The sequence below is a fragment of the Chrysemys picta genome, chromosome 8, assembly GCF_011386835.1.
Source record: "Chrysemys picta bellii isolate R12L10 chromosome 8, ASM1138683v2, whole genome shotgun sequence".
NCBI lineage: Eukaryota > Metazoa > Chordata > Testudines > Emydidae > Chrysemys > Chrysemys picta.
This window is the reverse complement of record NC_088798.1, coordinates 82,229,522-82,243,140: the sequence shown is the minus strand read 5'-3', so window position 1 is coordinate 82,243,140 and position 13,619 is coordinate 82,229,522. Positions and strand designations below refer to the sequence as shown.

The following is a 13,619-nucleotide window of genomic DNA, read 5'->3' as shown; positions in this document are numbered from 1 at the left end:
ATCATGGCGAGAGGGTCCCTTTTACTCTCTTTCCCTTGCATAACTGCACACCATTGGCCAGATTCTGTCTTTGAATAGGCAGTGTGTTCTGGCCATAATTTTCAAACTTAAATGCCTAAAATGAAGCTCTCAAATCTGTATTTAGGCTTCTGGCTATGTGGGCTGATTTTCAGAAGTGCTTAGCACCCTTTGAACAGGTGATGAGAAGCTCTGGAAAACAAGTCACTTATTTAGGAGTTTAACTTTAGGCATCCAAGTTTGAAAATGTTGAACTTAATTAATTTACAATTAATTGAGAAGAGTATATTTGCGATACTTCGTAGTTCCATGTGAAAATAGATCAATCTGGCTGTAAATATTTTCCACAGTGATGTTTTCTTTTATTGTTTGAGTCATTAAATACACAATGTGCTTCATAGTGTCTAAAAACAAACATACATCAGTATAATTGTAATTTTGCTAATGTTACTTTTTCTAATTATTGTTCACTAGAAAACTACAAATTAATGTAATGATTAAGACATACAGTTAATCCACTTATTTGTGGATTAACTTGTATTTTTCATCTCTTTCATTAGTTTTATTAAAATTTTAAAATTGCCAGAACATATGGAATTTCATTAAATAAGCTTGTTTACCATTATGTGCATATGGTTAGAAAAGTGACTATATTTAAATTATACTTTCTTGGCCATTATATTGTCTTCCTGTGTATTTCTGAATTTTATCTGCTTACTTACTGACTAAAACAAGTTTGTATTCCCATTATCAAAGCAAAGCCATCTCAATCCTGGGCGAATGAGCTAGATTTATTTCCCCCCATCTCTCATTCATCGTCAACGACATTGTTAGCCACATTCCAGTGAGAGAAGGAGGAATAGCAGCATAATTTTCAGATTTCACACAGAGTTTGTGGGTACTGCCAGTTAGAAAAATCGGGCCAAAGCCTGATCCCATTGAAGTACGTGAAGGATTTGGCCCATCTTTTTCATTGTAAAATGTACTTAGTTGGGGCCTGATCTCTTCTCCCTGGACTGTAAAACCAGCATAAGTGAAAGAAGAATCAGGCCCCTACCCTGGGGTTTTTTTAAAGAGATTAAGTATGGAACTTCCCAGTGTCATTTTACCATAATTTATCTAACTGCAACTATGCTGTAAGGGGTAAATTTTCAAAAGGCCTGAGGCTTGTTGAAGAAAAAAAATCTGCCATCAACAGATGTTGATGACTATTTCTCTTTTTTCTTGCAGGCCCTTCAAATCACCACAGCCAGTCAACACTGAGACCACCTCTCCCACCTCCTCACAATCATACACTGTCTCATCATCACTCCTCTGCCAACTCCCTCAATAGGAACTCTCTCACAAATCGGCGGAACCAGATCCATGCACCAGCTCCTGCACCAAATGACTTGGCCACCACTCCTGAGTCTGTGCAACTTCAAGACAGCTGGGTACTCAATAGCAATGTTCCACTTGAGACCAGGTAGGTCACAAGGGATGGTCTTCAGTAGGACTGCACTAAAAATACGAAGTATAGTCTCAATTATCTGAATGTCATGGGGACATTGAATAAGCGTGGATAAATGAGATTTCATACGATTGAGGGAATTTACAGTATATGTTTCAGATAGCAGGGATTTTTAGTTAATTGAGACTTGGAAACTCAAGACTGTCTTATATTGAAAGTACTGCAATGTTATATAAGCATGTATAAAATCAACTGCAGTGAAAGAACAGTTAAGAAAATACATATGAATTTGGTTAAAAGAAAAGAGATATTTTATTGACTTTATGTCAATTCATCTTTTACCTACACAACATAAATATATATTTAGTTTAGAATACCTCTTATTTACTTGGCATTAGCAAATGGACAGTTAGACATCTCTTTGTTCATGTCTCTTGTTTTAATACTTGTTTGTTCATTCAGACAGCTCTTGTGTACCTAACTAATAGAATTAGCATAACATATTTTTACTCCAAAGCTCAGGGGGAACTTACTTATAAGGGTATATTGACTGTCACTAATAAATTATGCATTTGGCCTATCCTGAAGTAATAAATGAAGACTCATTTGAAATTTAGCGTTTTGGGAGACCTTTAGAAACAATCCCTGATTCAAGATTGACAGAAGTATAATTTTAATTTATATTTCATCCAACATGCAGGCTCACTTTAATCCCTCCCGTACACACTAGCAGCTTGATGCCTGTGGGGCACACTGTTATGTATAAAAAAAAGAAGAAGAAGAAAAAGTGCAGCACTTATGATTGCCAAAATAAATCAATACAAAAAGAAGTTTTCTGACATACTGCATTTCTAAACATTCAGTTTCATTGTCATTTTTTTTTCATCTTAATTCTAACTTGTGCTTTAAATATCAAGAGACACTGGCAAAGCTAGTCTCACAGAAATTAGAAATAGCAACTGTGGTGAAACATCTGAGCACTGGCACCAACCCACTGCTCTTTTTGCCCACTCCTATCTTTTGAGTGGGCAGGCTGGTTATTGAAAGATACGGGACTATCTGAGGGCATCATAAAGCACGTGTCTTGTATCTGCAATTGCTGGGTGCCCATAAGAATAGATTCGAAAGTTATTGTGCTTTATACATTTTGGTAAACATAATTGTAGTGTCCCTCACTCTCGAATGGGGAGGAAGGCCACTCCACCTCACTACAGGTGGGTAGTAATCAGTCTGTGGGGAAGCTCTCGCCCTCTGGGGTGTAGGGGGCAGAGTGCAAACAGTCTTTAGTCCACAGCCTTCTGCCTGGGACAGACAGCAATTAACAGTCTATAATGGCAGTCTATAAGGAAGCTCTGGCCCTATGGGTGGGGCAGAGCCCAAGGAGTCTTTAGCCAAGAGCCTTCTGGCAGGGGCAGACAGCAAACTGTCTATGGCCCAGCTTCCTGGCTGGGGCAGAGCAAAAGCAGGAAAGCACAAGCTGTCTGGCCTAAGGTGGGTAGGCTGCCACCCCAGGGATGGGGTTGGCAGTAAGGGGACCTGGGCCCACCCTTCTTCCAGCTCAGGGCCCTAACAGTTCCAGGGAATCCTGCCACTGGGTCAATGGGGATCCTGCCAAAACACGCTGACTCACTCTCTGGCAGCAAAAACTGGAGGTAGGGGGGCTCCAGAGTCCAAAGATCCTCTTTCCCCTCTGGTTACTCGGCAACCAGCAGTCGCCACAGCCCCTCAGGGCACTCGTCTGCCTCCTCCGATTGCAGGGCACAGCTCCACTTAGGGCCGAGTCAGGGATCCTGGAAGATCTGCTGAGCTGCAGGGCTCTCTTTTTATACTTCCTGTCCTGCCCCAGGACTTCTGGAGGGAGGGGGGTGGATTTAGCCCCACTCACCACGGGGAGTGTAGTGGTCTCTTGCTCTCCAGGTTGGAGGGAGCCCACTCTTCCTCGCTACAGTAATTCTATGAAATAAAAGAATGGGGAGCAGATGGATTGGTGGTGGGATGTACTTGCACACCCATGTTTGCATAGGTTAATTGTTGGTTGAGAAGTTGGATTGTTTTCCACCTGGTGTCTCTCATTCATGGTTTTGGTTTGAAGGGCAGCCATGGCTGTTGGGATTTGATGTGAATTGGAACCTTTCTAAGAATACAGGAATTGCCATACTGGATCAGGCCAAGGTCCATTTTCTTTAGTCTCTGGCTGTGGCCAATACCAAATGGTTCAGCGGAAGATGCTAGAACCCTGCAGTAGGCAGATGTGAGATAATCAGCCCCTATTCCTCCCTCTCCTTTGGTCTTGTCCTGATCTCTAATAGCTAGAGATTGGTTTAAGATTGGCTTCTTTTTGTGGAGCTCTAGAGGTCAGTCTTTATTGCTGGACAGTGGCTACATAAACTGCCTGGGAGTGAGTGTGGTTTGGTTTGGTTTTATGCTGAATCTAGAGTGTGGAGCTGTTATGGTCCATTAGTCAGAGTGGCTATACTGCAATGATTTGTTCTGCAGAAAACTAGTATTGGAGAGTTGGGGAGCAGGTTTACTCTCAGTTATGCTTGCTCTGCTCTTGTTGTCTTTGTAGCAGTGACACAGGTAGATCTGAGGGCAAAACCAGGCAGTTGATGTGGAGGATAAAAAGGAACACATTTAACTTTGTTTATATGTATTATCAGGAGTTATAATATTTGACATTTCAGGATCCAAGGAATATTATACTATTGTGTTCATCTTCTAGATCTAGACTCTATGGATTTTGACCTATTCTGGGACTCACTAAAGATATTCTGTACCTCTACTTAATATTATTCTGCCCCACTAAGACTCTGATATGGGCCGGGGATGCTGTGGAAGAGCTGAGCACAAAAGCCAGAGGGAAGTGAGGGTTATCAGAAATTTCAGGTGACCAAATTGAAAATTGGAGATAATGGCTCTGGTGCTGATTTCTTTTACTAAGAAAGTTGTAACAGATAAGAATATTTTGACCAACTGCCAAGACACTATTCTTAAGTGCCAGATCTGTTGAGAATAAATCAGCTACTACGTGGTACTTGATCTTACATAGTTAAGTGGATCTAGCATCTATTGCTGAGAACTGTCTAGATAAAAATTAGAGTCCTCTTTGGGATGGCCCGATCCTGCCTGGTAATTCATTGTCTGAGGCTAGAATGCAAAGGGAGATAATGTCCGTCTATTTAAGAACTCTTCTGGAGTGTAGACTGTTGTTCTTCAATACACAAAATACTTGGAACACATAACCATGGTGAACCAAGTTTTAAATTCTCCCAATTTACCAACCACTACATACTTGGGGAGAATTCCATAGTGCATTTTCTGAATTCACATTGGTCATGATCTAGGAGCCCAAGGGATGTTATTCTTAGAGTGTTAGATGTCAGGGATGAGTGGCAGAGCAAGGAAGACAAAATGTGATCCCAGTTCTATGCAGTAACCACTAAACCATATTTGTTGTCTAGGGTACACAATCCTGCAACCTTAGCACAGTTAATCCTTACTCGTGTTTTTGAGGTTAATGCGACTAACTATGTAAGGAAGGGTTTTTTAGGATTGCACCTTCAGTGTACAAGATGCCTACACCTCTCAGGCACAAGACAGGGACAACCGAGAAAAAAAAGTGAAAATATGTATATTGGCATATGTATATTTATGTGTTGATTTACATCTGTATGATATATAGACTGTATTTGATTGCTAAGGAGTCTTACAGAATTAACAAGATAAAATTTCACAGGACTTGTCATCAACCTTATTTTCCAATTGTGCGCCTAGTAGTCCATGTCAGTTTAATTATAGATGATAGATCCTAGAATTTTTTTTTTATAATAAAATCTCCAACAACTCTCAAATTCACCTTGAAAACAAAAGATCAGTTTGCTAATGTCAGTATTCTTAGCTGATATAGGATATTCAGGGGTTATGAATTGAAGTCATTGATACACACAGGCTTTTCACAACAAAGCATCAAGATGGTAGAAAACGTTCTCACTGTGCTGTGCTCGAAGATTATTGCAAAGTTGTCCCATGACTGATTTTTCTTACTATCTAAGATTAAATAGCTGACAGGTCTTGATGATAAACTCCATCATAAGAATATTAACCCAGGAAAGGGTTTTTTTTCCTTTTTATGATTTCTAGTAAGTTTTACTAACATTGATACCTGCAGAACGAAATCCATCTGTAACTTTCAAAATGAGTCTGTAATTCTTACCCATGTTCCAAAACTAATGTGGGCCCTAAATTCTTATTAGAGGCAATGCAGAAACGAATGAGGCCTTTATGTTGCCCTTTCAGTTCAGTCTTTATTTTATAGCTTTACCTTGCTGCATTGCACTGATCCCACCAAACCACTGGCTCTTCACGTTGCAATGCACTTTAATTTTGCAGTTTTCTTAGTCTTCCTTGAAACTTGTCAGCTTATTAATCTCAATATTGGAGCTGCTCAATAGGCAAAGTCACTATTTACAATCTATGCTGTGCATTTGAGAGGAAGGAGAGTTTTACAACTCTTACTTTTTTAGCCTTTCAGTTATCTTGAGTAAATTCTGCTCCACACCAAAATGCACATTACCAACTATCACATTTCATCCTGTTGATAACCCACTTTAATTGAATTGTCTCGACCCCCGCACTTGGTAAGGCAACTCCCATTTTTTCATGTACTGTTATATATATCTTCCTACTGCATTTTCAACTCCATGCAGATTGAGTGGGTTTTAGCCCACGAAAGCTTATACCCAAGTAAATTTGATAGTATCTAAGGTGCCACAAGAACTCCTCATTGTCATTTCTGGCTATGAAAGAGACAATTCAGTGAATAGTAACATAGCTATTTAACATGAAAAAATTATGTTAGAGACACAAAATTCAGATATCAGTTTAGATTCCAAACACCTCCTTGTCTGAGTATGGAATAAAGTTATAAATCCGAATGGAGGCTGTAGCTGAATGTTGCAATGTAAATCTGGGGTATCCTTTGCTCCAAAGAAGACTGCTCTCCTTTCTCGTCTGTTGTGGCCTTTCGAAACTCATCTCTCCACTCCCTCCTTACAAATCCCGTGGTCCATTGGAAGGTGCAGCAGATAATTTTTAAATGTCAGTCTTCGCTACGTGGGTCTTATTTCAGTGTTGTGAGGTTTTGTTTGTTTTCATTTTTTGTTTTATTTTGTTGTTGTTTTATGAGAGTAGTTTGGGATGGATCTGAGTTATTATAAATAAATTAATTAATTAAATTACAGTATGTCCAATGTGATTAGGTCTTTATGGGTTTTATGGGATTATGGGTAAATGGCATATGTTTCAGCTTGGTTTTTCTTAATCATAGCTCTTTAACATATATGCAAAAGAAAAAAATATACACTGGTAAAATACATAGTTTTAAATGTACACTGAAAAATCACTCAAATTATTATTATTTAAATAAATTTGATGCACCCTCCCCACATAACCTTCCTTGCTACAGTCATTGCATGCACACACCTTGCTCTTAAAAGGAGTATGTGAAATTTTAGGCCAGAATAAGTCGTTACATCTTCTTTAAAGTAGCTGAGGTATCTAATGGAAGAGCTAATATATACTTAACTAAAACCACATTAGTACACTACCATGACACATCAAGATGCTGCCTCTAAGGTTCATTTCTAGAATACTGAGCTGTTTCACCTTTAAGCTCAGAGCTGCAGTTTAATGCTCTTTAACTTTTATTATTCTCCTGCAGTCTGTTTCAGACAGTCTTCTCCTCCTTTGAAAAAGTGCTAGGATTCCACAGTTTCCAGTTAAGAGGTGTTCACTTATTGCTTCCCCAATCAGTACTTTTTATGAGATTGAATAATGAGAATGCTAACTTTGAACATTCAGATATGATTTTCATCATTTTGATATGGCCAGAGAAGCAGTTTTCAACTTTAAAGGTTGAAACACTTTTGAGGGATTCTTTATGGGAGCACACAGTGAGAGCACTATCACTTTACAGTGAAAGTTTACATCATTCCCTGCACTGTAATAGTCGTCTTTGTTATGGAAACTTCACACGGGGCCATTTGCAGATGCCAGTCAAAGGCATAATGGCTCATAAATGAGGGTAACCCAAGAGCTATTATAGATTTTCTTTGAAAGGATATTTGTCTGAGATTGCATGATACTCTAATGCTAGTTCTTATGCCTGATGTTATTTATATTGCTATGAATTAAGCCTGCATCACTGTAATTAGCAATGCTTAGTTCAGAAAGAAAGGAAATTTTTTAAATAGCAATAGAAATTAGGCCCATTCTTCATCATTGCAAGAATATTTTTGACTGATTCCATCCATTCTATGGGTTGCATATATTTTGTTAGATGTTCACTTCTATATACTGTATATTTGGGATTGTTGGCAGGGAGCAGTCTGTAGGTTACAGGGAACATTATGACAGAGTGGCAGCTCTGCTACAGTTAAGGTGGAGAGTCGCTTGCTGTTGACAAGGCAACAATTCTGTAGGCTCTAAAATCCACATTTGGACTTGGATTGTCTTTAAATCTGTCATGCTGTATTGGGGTGTGTTGTAAGTTTAGTGGTCCAAATTTGAGGTCATTTGAGTAAAGATTCAGGCTCTCTTCCCCCCTACAAATCAGCTGTTTACAAAATCATCTGGTTCTTCTAATATTTTATGTGTGTGCGCACCCACACTTGAGGCTCAAAGGATGGTTATAATTCTCCCCAATCTTATCTCAACTAGTGCATGCTATGCATTGCCCTTTTGGAGAAACCATATTGATAAAGTTGTTATGGGTGAAGTTTGGAACTCCAGGTCAGCACGAGCTCAGCTGACACCTCAAAGACTGAAATATGCATGTGCAAAAAGACTAGGGTTCTGTTGAAGGCAGAGGATTGGCAAGTAGTTTATCACAGTAACTGGCTGGCTCAATGTGATGTTGTGTGATATCTGAGCTGCTCCTACTCACTGTGAGTTCAAGTCCTAGCCTTGGCAGTTTTCAGAGAATATACATTGTGCAAACTAGCTGGTCTTCACCTGTGTTCTTCAGGGGCACCCTCTGGAAATTCTAGAGACCAAGATTTCTAGTTTGAGTGATACTTTAAAGTGCCCTAAAATCCACTTGCAGACTCCAGTTGTACTTCACAAGTATTATCAAATAATTAGTAGTAATTAATAATATATGGAGATATACCTATCTCCTAGAACTGGAAGGGACCCTGAAGGGTCATTGAGTCCAGCCCCTGCCTTCAATAGCAGGACCAAGTACTGCTTTTGCCCCAGATCCCTAAGTGGCCCCCTCAAGCATTCAACTCACAACCTTGGATTTAGCAGGCCAATGCTCAAACCACTGAGCTATCTCTCTCACTCCCCCCCTCCCCCCATTAAATAGAGGAAAGATGAAGGACTCTTGTTAGCAGTTTGGGAAATGCAATTATGACTCATATTCTTTCCCCATTTTCTGAATAATGGAACTAAGTATGATCAAAGGAAAGCAGGTCACTGGGTCATTTGGTCAAAGGCTTCCTGTTATACAGTCCCCCTTATATAAGGTCTTCATAACATTTTCAGATGCGCATAATCCAACCTCTGCCTATTGGAGTTTAGGAGGAAGTGTTCCCTGGAGGCAAAATATGCCACAATAATTTACGGTCTTTTGTGGTCTTTTGCACTTTTTTGTGAAGCATTTGGTACTGGACACTGTTGGTGACTGGTGGGCCACTGGTCTGAACCAGTGTGGCAGTTGTGTCAGAAATTCTAGTGTCTTGTTTCAATAATTCTTTGCAATTTGGGTTATCTTTTGCACTCCTTTGGGACAGATATAAATGGTTACCCAGGCCATGAAGAATCAGAATCCTAAGTGAATGTCAAAGTAACAGAAGGCAGGTATATTTGTGCTGGTATTACTGTAAGCAATATGTAGGAACCTCTATGAGCATGAAGTATATGTGTTTTCAGGAGGACAAACAGATATGAAGACAATGAGCACCATGGAAACACTTTGAGTTAAATAATATAATTAAGAAGGGCTCAAGGTGTTTCCATGGTGCTCATTCCATGGTGCTCCATACTAAAGGTACTGTGCACCTGCACCACCTACAGGCAGCTCCAGGAGGGATTATGTCTGAGTGAGGTCTGGGCACAGAGAGAGAGAGTAGCTGCTGCTATGCCCATTCATAGGGTACGGTACATTTCCCCTTAAATGTCTGGCTGGTTTGGGGTGGGGGCAAGGCAATGGGTCTATTACACTCTTGCCCTCTTTGATGGCCTGCGGTCAGGGAGCAGATCCTTCACTCACCTCATTGCCAGACAGAAGCTGGGTAGACTTCTTGTGCACCAGGCAGCTGCCATGTGCCTTTTGAACTGATCTAAATAAGTTAATAAATAAATGAATGAAAAACATGTTAGAGAACCTGAGGATAGTATGTGCTTTGCCCAAAAGCATCTTCAAGCAGTTTACAGGCCTTTGGGCCAAATACTTGGATGAAGTGCAGAAACATTTTAGAAAGGTCAGTTTAGCAGACTAAAGTAGTTCTAGGTTAACCTAACGAATGTAGAATCTTTGATTACCAGAAAAGGGAGAAGGAGGCACACTGGCAAAAGCACCCCTTTAAGAGAGAAGTTCCAAATAATGATAGGGATGTTCTAGCTGTTAGAAGGCAAGATTTCTGCTTAGTTTGTAAAGATTGGGACATGAAAAACCAATGGTGGAATCCATTTTGGGGCAAGAAGCGAGCATGTTTAAGATTTTTTTGTTATTAAAATATTGTTGTTTTTTCATCCCTGATTAATTGGCCTGATTTAGGCTTTTATCCTTGTAACATTTAAATATAGTCTCTGATTGTAAGGTTATTTTATGTGGATAGCTCTATTGTTGAGATGTTTTGTAATTCAAAGAAGAATCTGAGTAAAAGGGACATGAACAGTCTTGCGTGTCTGCACACCATAGCCACTTGGAACTTTGCAGCAGATAAAACCAAATCTTTCCTCTTCAAAGGGACAGGCTACTATAATTTCAGCTAAAGGAGAATTGCCTGTAGCTATTGGAGGTATTGGGTCTATGACACACAGTGGAACAGTTCTGATTCTATCTAGTGCAAGTACACATGCACGTTACTAGCCAATTTGTTGTGGCATATTCACATCTGAAGTTATTCTCACTGATTATTTTTATTTTTAACAAGGGCCTGTGTACTAAAGCACTTTGTTGTATATTGTGTCAACTCAGTGCCGTTGCACATTTTACAAGCTGCAATATGTGGCAATTCACTCTTGCCTTTCTTAGGGTAGGATCAAGCTATTGGTGTCTTTTTGACTAGATGAAGACATGTCCAGCTGCAGACATGGCACTGGTACTCTATGTAAGATTCAAGCTCACCTCTCCCTCCCCGCACCCAATGAATTGTTTTGCTTTAGAATGTGAACTTTGTCCTCTGAAAAAGTGTTGCCACTCATTAAACAATATGATGATAATGCAGCCATTGTACTGTACTGATGTTTTCTTTTTCTCTACCTGCTTTAGTTACTTTTAACTGAAGCCTCCTGCATATAGCCCCTTTTATGTTCTGTTTAATGCTGTGACAGAATAAGGTGCCCTAAAGGCTGGCACCTGCCTTTCAGTCTAACATACTACCTTCCTGTCAGGCAGCTTTCAATTACTGTGCTTCTGTGTGTCCAACTGTGTCTTTGTTAAGAGTTTCAAGATGGCAGTGACAAGCTATTCTGGTACTTAAGGCAATATGCATGACAGCCTGCCTTAACACTTGCATTTTTAAAAAGCTTTGCCTTAGGGGCCTAGAGAACCCAGCATTTAAGAAACCGTGAGCCTTTCAAGGACTGGTGTGCTGGTTTTAGATAATGCTTCGTTGGAAACTTGGTTGCTGCTGAGAGGCTTCAGAATCTACTTGAGTGGATGTTAAGTGTCATAACAATATTTATGTGTTGATTCTAAATGATTGTTTCCTTGCCTAATGGCATTTTCTTGGCTACTAAACCGTGCAGTTCCTTGCATATTGATTATGTGCTGCGGGCCAAGAAACCTACTGAAATAGCATGTTCTTACAAGTTTTGTCCTGTTTGCATCAGTGGCGTGGATTTATATGTACAGAGGAGATAGCGGTGTGCTTGTGTGTGTGTGTTTACGCATATGGTGCCTGTTTGTGTAGGTATATAATAGGAATGATAGGCACTGCATGTTCAAACACAATATATATAAAACACATATTATAGGTATATACTGAGAGAGGGATTGCATTTACAATAGGACTAAAATCCCTCTATCTGGCACTTTAATGGTTGAATTATTCTCTTTGACAAACTAATTCTTCATAGGACAATTAACTTCTATATGGAGGGATTTTAGTCCTTTTTTAAATGCAAATGTGTCTCTCAGTATACCTATGTGTTTTATATAAATTGTGTTGTGCATGTAGGGTGACCAGATGTCCCAATTTTATAGGGACAGTCCCGATATTTGGGGCTTTTTCTTATATAGGTGCCAATTACCCCCTACCCCGATTTTTCACACTTGCTATCTGGTCACCCTATGTGCATGCAGTTTCTAAGTGTCACTGATATTTATATCTATCTTATCTATATATAGATATAGATATAGATATAGATATATATACACTTTTGCTGAAGAAATATTTAAACTTGTTTTTAAAAACAAACAATTTTTCTCACATTTCTTTTTGTTCCTCTAATTTACAACCACAATCCCCACAGACTTCAGGCACACTTATTCTGATAACATCCTGCACACAGGCCACTTTTGACATTTCAAAGTGAAACATGTGGTCTGTCATGTGATGTGATTGGTGGGGTGTGGGGCATCCTGCAGCTGTGCAGGGAACCTATGAAGGGCTCCCTGATGCTTCTGTGTTCCCCCCGCCAGCTCAGTTCTTCTCTGACTGGAAATAAATAGGTGGTTCATAAGATTAGAATTCCTCTCCCCTCTACTTCTCTTCCCAAGGCCCCCCTCTGAACTCAAGCCCCCCTTTTCCCCATCACCTTTTAGATAGATCAGATTCCCCTCTCCCCCACCAGTCTCACACAAATCCCTATTCTCCCTTAAAGCCCTCTGCTCTCTTGAGGTTTCATCCAAACCTCCCCACAGTCCTGTTCTCCAGGACCCCACCCAGAGACACCATGCCCTTTCACATTAGCTACCATGCTCCCCACATCTTTGGACCTCCCCATACTTCCGTACCACATTCAAGTTTTAAAAGCTGAATGTATTGGGGAGTAGAAGAGCATAGCAGGTTCTGGGAACATACCAAGAAGGAGCATGGACAATACAGGCCATGTGTGGGGCTCATTGAGAGGAATAAAGCCCTGATGAGGTTCATGGAGAGGGAATGCTCCTTTGTAGGAGGGCAGAAGGAGGAGCAGGCTATGGGGAAGAGGCAAACATCACAGCTCTGTGGGGGCATATGGACAAAATCTTTACAGTGAGTTAATCTGATACGTAGTCAGTGAAATACAAATAAACATGGAACACTGCAGTGTCACTTTTCAGAGCAGAATCAGAGTTTCAGTGGACGCTTTTGGATTTGACAGATCCAGGTTGTAATCTGCTTTAAAAAATCTCTTGAGGGTTTGTTTTGTTTTGTTTGTAACTAACTTCCCACAATAAAGAAGGGCTGCATTGTTGTTTTAAAGTGCTGAATGACTGGCGAGTGCAAAAATCAGAGTATTTGGTATCTTCGCCATCCTATTGCCTTGTCAGTTCCTGTTTGTTGAATTCTTGCAAGCAATCTGCCTCTTAGGAGGGCAGAGCAGATGAGAAGAGTGCAGTGACAATGCATCATGCACTTGTGAACCAAGCCACAGTTGACTGTGTATGATTGTAGGTTGACCAACTTTCCTAATCTACAGTGTATTTATTATAGTGATGCAGTTAGCAGGAACATCCATCTGAGTTGAGATTTGATATTGCATCTGTGAAGGTGCTCGCAAAAGTAATAAATTATTTGAAAGTTATCATAATACTTGTTTTTAAAGTGATAAGAGCCAGAATTCACGGCACAGTGGGTACAATCTTGGGGACAAAATCCTGCTGTCAGTACGCCAGTATAAATTTGAAATAACTCAGTTGCCATCTGTTAAATTACTTTGGATATACAATAGTATAAATGAGAGCAGAATATGTCACTTGAGGGTTATGAGCCTGATT

General features: G+C 40.0%; 1 protein-coding gene across 15 annotated transcripts in view; it reads left to right on the top strand.

Annotated features, from left to right (window-relative positions):
• TENM2 (teneurin transmembrane protein 2) overlaps window positions 1-13,619 on the top strand; it is a 1,090,181-nt gene that overhangs the window by 819,074 nt on the left and 257,488 nt on the right. For all 15 annotated transcript variants that reach the window (XM_065554888.1, XM_065554886.1, XM_065554895.1 and 12 more), the window contains one exon: window positions 1,249-1,483. In XM_065554888.1, the coding sequence (XP_065410960.1) occupies window positions 1,249-1,483 (235 nt within the window). The remainder of the gene's footprint in view (window positions 1-1,248; window positions 1,484-13,619) is intronic.